Below are 6,281 nucleotides of genomic sequence, written 5' to 3'. Positions count from 1 at the left end.
GTTTCTACGACAAAAAAAAAAAAGTGATATCTTTATTGGTGTTTTGAATTTTGATATCTCACCTCTATTTATTTTTTCTTCAATTACAAATTCAGAAGGATGTACCATGGAGTACTGGAGGTCTCAATGATGCTAACGAATTCACTATTAATCAAGAAAATAAATTGAACAAGCCTAATATATAGCCAAAGCTTCATCCTACTATACAAACTCTCCTCAAAATTTGTCCTAGCTACTCACTCTTCTATTCTTCCTCGTGCACATTACCCACCTCCCTAACCTATTTAATCAGCCCAAAATGGTGAAATTTCAAAACCCAGATCCTCTACTTGAAAATGACAACAATAACCCTAGACTTAATTTAAAATGAGGGAAAAAAAATTGCTAGAGCGCTTAGAATTTTCGCCAAAAAGTAAGTGATAGAATTAATAATATTTGAACGAGTTAGTTAATTGTATTACTAATCTATATCTAATCGGCACGAAACAGTCTGACAATATTATTCTAACTCCCAACATTTTAAAATATTCGTCACATTTAAAATTTGTTATATTCATAACTTTGTGTATCTAGATACATTAAATTATGAATATACTAGATTAAATTATGAATATACTAAAATGACCAGATCCTATAGAATGGAGGGAGTGACTAATATGAACAATCAATTTGAAGGTACATGGTAGTATTTCCCTTTACAAATGCATCTATAAACTATAGGGCAGGACTCTGCAATTGAGCACTTGAAACTAACCATAACCCTCTTGCAAGGAAAACATGGTCCACATGCATGGGAACAATCTGGTATGGAGGATCCAGTTGAACTCTGTTCCAATACAACATCTTCCTTTGCTTCTTCCTACATAAGTCACATACAGGTTGTTTGGTAAATTATACAGAACTCATTAAATAATCCCATCCAATCCCATATGTCTTGAAAGCAGACAAGTGAGTTAACATAACATTATGCGCTTCATTTATTTTATTTTATTTTAAATTTGGTAATAGATTATTATAATAACAAACAAAAAGGAATACAGAGAGTAATAAAACTATTGAATTGAACCTTTTTATTTCTAATTGCTGCTACCTCCTCTTGCAAGTTATTCAACTTAACTGCAAAACAAGAGAAAAAGTTACCTGTTAAGAAATTAAAAATAAATTGTAGCACTAAGACCCTTTTAATAAGAACATTGTGACAACCATAAAAGGTTATTAGTTTTGTAATTCTTAAATAATATGATCCTTGAAATGATAATTCGAAGTTGGAATTTCAATTTTAAACTATATTTAAATTTTGAAATATGTTCAACTTGCTTGAAAAATATTCATGATTTTACTATCTTATGATTTATAGATGGAATGGACTATGTTATCTCTGACTATCTAATTTTTTTCTCTTTTATATATATTAATTTTACATAAATAATAGAAGAAGATCACAAATAGGAAAAACTTGTGGGTTCCAAGTGACAAAGTGCTCATAATGTCACCAACTACTAATACTCTTCCAACTTAACAATGACTTGGAAATTTTTTTATTCTTTTATTTTTCAATTTTTCATTACTAGAGGATATGGAGTCTAGTGAGAAAGTGAGAAGCAAAAAGCATAGGATAGGGTGTACTTTTGAGATGGAATTGATTTGTTGATGAGTTAATAGGATTTGTGTTACACATATACATATATATAGAGAGAAATAATGATGAAGATGCAAAGAGATCCTATTAAATGAGCAATGTGGTACATCTGCTCCATTTCACATGATACACGGCCTACTTTAATTAAAGGTTTCACAGGTTTTTGTTGAGTCCTCCAATTTTGTTTTCCCTTGTTTTTTGTTTTTTTTTTTAATTCTTTTAATAAATGAACATTTGTTTGTTACTAACTATTAGAATTTTACTAATAACTATCCTGACAATATTTGTTAAGGTCACTAAGAAAAGCAAGGATCTAATACGTTAAATTTTAAAATTTTAAATATTTATTTTTTTGTAGCAAATTACTACTTTATTAACCTTAACTTACTAACCTTAACAAGCAGGTTAATAGAGTGATTGGTGAGTTAAAAAATTTGAATATAGATTTAAATTAGAGAATTCTATCAAAATAGGTCTTCAAAGTATATTTGGCTAATTTTAGTGTATAAATAATATTTTTGTAGTGTACATATATAGACCACACCTTCACAACCTTATTTCCTCTTGAAAAGGATTTCGGATATTGTGAAGAAAATCTGTTACACATATTGTCTCTCTGAGCTTTTCACATGTTGAGCAAAGTAATATTTTTGGTTTTTTGTTTTTTGTTTTTTGTTTTTTTTTGTTTTTTTTATATTTCAGAAGCTTGTGAAAAGCGTTATACATTTTCTCCTGCATACCATAGCTGCTTTCGAACTTTACAAAAAGCAGACCAAGTTATATACTTACACATCACTGCAATTATGTATTTTGGTGAATTACATCAATTAAAAAATTATTTAAAAATTAATTGCTTTGATTGGTGATCAGCCTGTATTTTATAGAATAAAATAATAAAATAAAAAGCAATCATAAATATCAAACCAAAAAGTCATGTTTTTTGTAATTGAATTTAATTGCATGCTACAATGTGAGTGGACTAAATCCTTACAATAATTTTAATGATTTATGTTTTTTTTATTATTTTAATTTTTTAAATTCAAAATTCAGTATATTAATCCCCAAGATCCAGTTTTAGAGTTTGAACACTATAATAACTCTTAGATCTTTTCTAATACTGATCAAGTGAAAAAAATACTGTGTTATATTTGACTTGTCACTCTAAATACAGGACTAACGACATCGTTTTGTTTTATCATTAAAAAAAAGACAAAAAACGAGAAGACGAAAAAGAGTTTATATAATGTGCAAATCATTTTATCTTCTTTTATTTTTTAACCTTTTATCTAGCATGATAAGTCAGAACTAATTCAACATTTTGTTTGTTGACTCAACTTCAGAAAAAATTTGGAGACCAATATCGTATTTGAAGTTAGATTTCGATATCAGTATAGTGAATTTTAGATTTAGGAAACTAAAATAGTAAAAATCGTGAATTTAAAATATCACCTTCGAAATTTAGTTACGTGAGTGAAAATATTTTTGTACATATTTTTATACGTAATTAATAATACCATGCTATTTGAAATTATTCTTGCAATGAATTTTTTTTTTCCGATCATCATAAAAAGAATAATCAAGCTGAAGGGTAATTTAAAAAAATTACATTAGAAAATGACAATTTAAATTCAAGAGTGATAGCATGACTCCTGTATTAAAAGAAGAGCATTTAGTCAAAAAAAAAAAAAGCATTTATGAATTTTGAATAATAAATTCCACACTTTTTGAGGGAGAACAGATTGGGGACTCAGCAGGCATCACTAGTAGGGCTCACCTATCAGAGGAAAGGGAGCAGAAAATGTTGGTTTGAATGATGGCATTAATTGAGACACACTTTTGATTGTTTGAAAAGTGAAAACAAATGAAGATGGTAAATTAAATTAAAATAAAACAGAATGATGAAACTACACATAACCTGAATGTTCAGGCCAAATATAAGCTAGATTTTTTTAAAATATTTTGGGTTCAAGTAATATTTCAAAAATCGAACTGATTATCGAATTTATGGAGTAAGAAATCGAACTAATTTATATACTTATATATAAATATATTTTTTTAAANTAACTACTAAAAAATACTAGTTCAATTAATTTATTATTTTTTTATTTGTTTTTCTGGTTTTTTATTAACTTATTCATAATTGATTGGCTAATTTTTGGTTAATCTGATCAAACTAATTTTTATCATGAACCGAACCATAAGTTCAAGTATGATTTTTGCTTATTGTCCGCCAAGTTTCAAATATTGATTAGCATGTGTTCGAGAAAAAATAAATTTGTGAATAAAACACTATTATTTGAATTCCTAATATTTGAGTTAAACTTTAATTTTGTTCCTAATGTTTGAAATATTTTTTTTATCTCACTTGTTTTGCCTTATGTTAATTGTACGATAAAAAATTATTTCTTTTTTCACAAAAACAAAAACACCCTTCCTCCATTATAATTTTCTTTTCAATAACAGAACAAAAAAATTTTAGCAGTCATAGTCGTAGTAATTATAATGATTGAGAATAAAAATAGCAGAATAATTTGATAAAAAAATAAAATAAAGGAAAAATTATATTTTTGAAAGAAAGTTTTAATTTTGATTAGAAAAAAAGATAGTACAAAATAAAATGTTCAAGACAAAATTAGTAGAACGTTTTAAACGTTCAAAATGAGATTAGAATTTAGCAGAGATGTTAAGAAATAAAACAATTTTATTAGATAATCAACAAGAGGTGCAGTTAAATATGAATAAGAACAAAGAAATATATAAATAATAAGAGCAAAAAGTCAAAAGGTGCAGAATATCAAGCTCCAGACTCGACCTACGAAGCTAAGGCCGGCCAGAGAACATGTACATATATACATGCATATAAGTATATACCAAAATATCCCAACAGACATAAAGTAATCGGCTAGTTCTCCAAAAAGCCTCTAAGAGGATTAAATTAGGCGCAAAAGAGCATATTTTCATAATCAAGCACAAATTGGAAGGGAAGTTCAAAATCATCTTATTCAAGGGAATAAGTGCAAGTTTATATGATGTAATCCATTCAATTTCAACCAAAAATCATAATCAAATATGGATTCATCAAATACGCCTAATTTTTCAACTTTTTCTTGTTTCATCATCAATTGCTCAAGCTTATGTTTTAATGATTTGTGAACTTTTTCTTCAATTAAATATGCGCTCTACGCATACCTCAATCAATCATTTTTAGCATATGGCTTTACTCGTTAAGTGAATGTGTGCTTGTCTGTCTGACTTTTTTTTAAACTCCTTAAATTGAAGGATAATGTTGGATATGCACCTAACATTTAATTTTTCTTTTCAGCTAGCATTTTTCTGGTTCAATTACCTTCTCTTTTCTTTGTCGACTAATTATTTTTCCTTTTCCAAGTGCATAGTAACAATGTGTCTTTTACTTTCCTTATATTAAATAGGCAAGCTAATCTACCATGATTGATTTTGATTGATTAGAATGAGCTTGCTACTTGAGTTGCTTTGTGATTTTACTTATTCTTCCAATCAATTTTATTCCTCCCTTTCACTTCACTCATAATTGTGTATTCGCCTTTTTTTTGTTATGCTGCTTGCTTATATTCCTGCTTTATATGCCTTAGATCATATTTCATATCCCTATTTCCTTTGATACTTTTCAGGATGACTAACAGAAACGGGAAGAGTAAGGCTACCAACTCGAGTAAGAGGGAAAAAATCCTCATGGACCGCTAAAACAATGGAAGATTCATTCTCAGAGAGACAGCTCAGTGAGAGGAACAAAGCCAATCAAAACACACCTTTCACTGATTTGTCTAAGTTCACAAACCTCTACTTGGAGTTGAGGTTCCCGCATTTTTTAGAAGCGGAGCCTCTATGTTGAAAGGAAGCTTCAGATACCCCTAGAGCTGTAAATATACACTGAGCATCAGATCGAGTAGCTGGGTTGGACATTCTTGGATCGGGACTTGATCATGAAAAATTACTGTATTACTACAATAACTCTTTCGGCAAGTATACCGAATTATCGTCAAGTAAAACTCACCAGAGTAAGGTCAAATCCAACAGGGATTGATTGGTTGAACAATTTTCAGTCAGTAGGGTAGTCTAGTTAAGTTGATCATAGATGAATGGTGAGTGCAGAATTGGAAATAACAGAATTGTAAATGACTTAACTTTAAAGAAAAGCAGTAAAGTGTAGCAAAGTAAATGGCATAAATGTAAAGGGCAGGAATCTTAAATTGCATAAAAAAATGGAAGTAAGAGAGCAGAAATCTAAATAACTGAAATGTAAAGGGGAATGGGTTTGATGAACAGAATTTAAACAAAGCTATAAAGAAAGGGGAAGACAAGAATAGGGAAGATTCATTGGAGTTAGGAGATATTATATTCTCCGAATCAATCTCATGTCATCTCTTCTTACATCATGCAACTCATTGACCTCTTAGCAATCATGAGTGATTGAGTCCCAATTCCTTGGTAACTCAATCTCCCCAATCTTGATAAATAGCCAATTCCTTGGTCTAGTTGCTTATGAAGAGAGATGAAGCTTGGTCTCTGATTATACCACATATCCTCATAAATCCAAGTAGTGGGTAGATCTAGCGTCACAATATCCAATCCCAAAATCCAGATTTACTCAATGTGAGAAAGA

At 29.3% G+C, this 6,281-nt stretch overlaps 1 protein-coding gene across 1 annotated transcript; it reads right to left on the bottom strand.

Annotated features, from left to right (window-relative positions):
• Positions 1 to 536: 536 nt before the first annotated feature.
• Positions 537 to 1,633, bottom strand: LOC107458600 (protein EPIDERMAL PATTERNING FACTOR 2-like). The gene is made up of 4 exons (XM_021126738.2): positions 1,422 to 1,633; positions 1,314 to 1,316; positions 1,067 to 1,245; positions 537 to 859 (listed from the first exon to the last, which is right to left on the bottom strand). Exons 1-4 carry the CDS (start codon positions 1,483 to 1,485, stop codon positions 665 to 667), a joined length of 441 nt encoding a protein of 146 aa, XP_020982397.1. The 5' UTR covers positions 1,486 to 1,633; the 3' UTR covers positions 537 to 664.
• Positions 1,634 to 6,281: the final 4,648 nt, after the last annotated feature.

This window comes from Arachis duranensis, chromosome 7 (assembly GCF_000817695.3).
Source record: "Arachis duranensis cultivar V14167 chromosome 7, aradu.V14167.gnm2.J7QH, whole genome shotgun sequence".
In the NCBI taxonomy this organism is placed as follows: domain Eukaryota; kingdom Viridiplantae; phylum Streptophyta; class Magnoliopsida; order Fabales; family Fabaceae; genus Arachis; species Arachis duranensis.
The sequence above is the reverse complement of the archived record's forward strand: the minus strand, read 5'-3'. Positions and strand labels throughout refer to the sequence as shown.

Excerpts from the sequence above, each read along its gene's own strand:
- LOC107458600 (XM_021126738.2), bottom strand. The coding sequence starts at position 1,485 with ATGAGCACTTTGTCACTTGGAACCCACAAGTTTTTCCTATTTGTGATC. Across the intron at positions 860-1,066 it reads CAGCAATTAGAAATAAAAAG|GAAGAAGCAAAGGAAGATGT; the intron begins GTTCAATTCAAT and ends TGACTTATGTAG.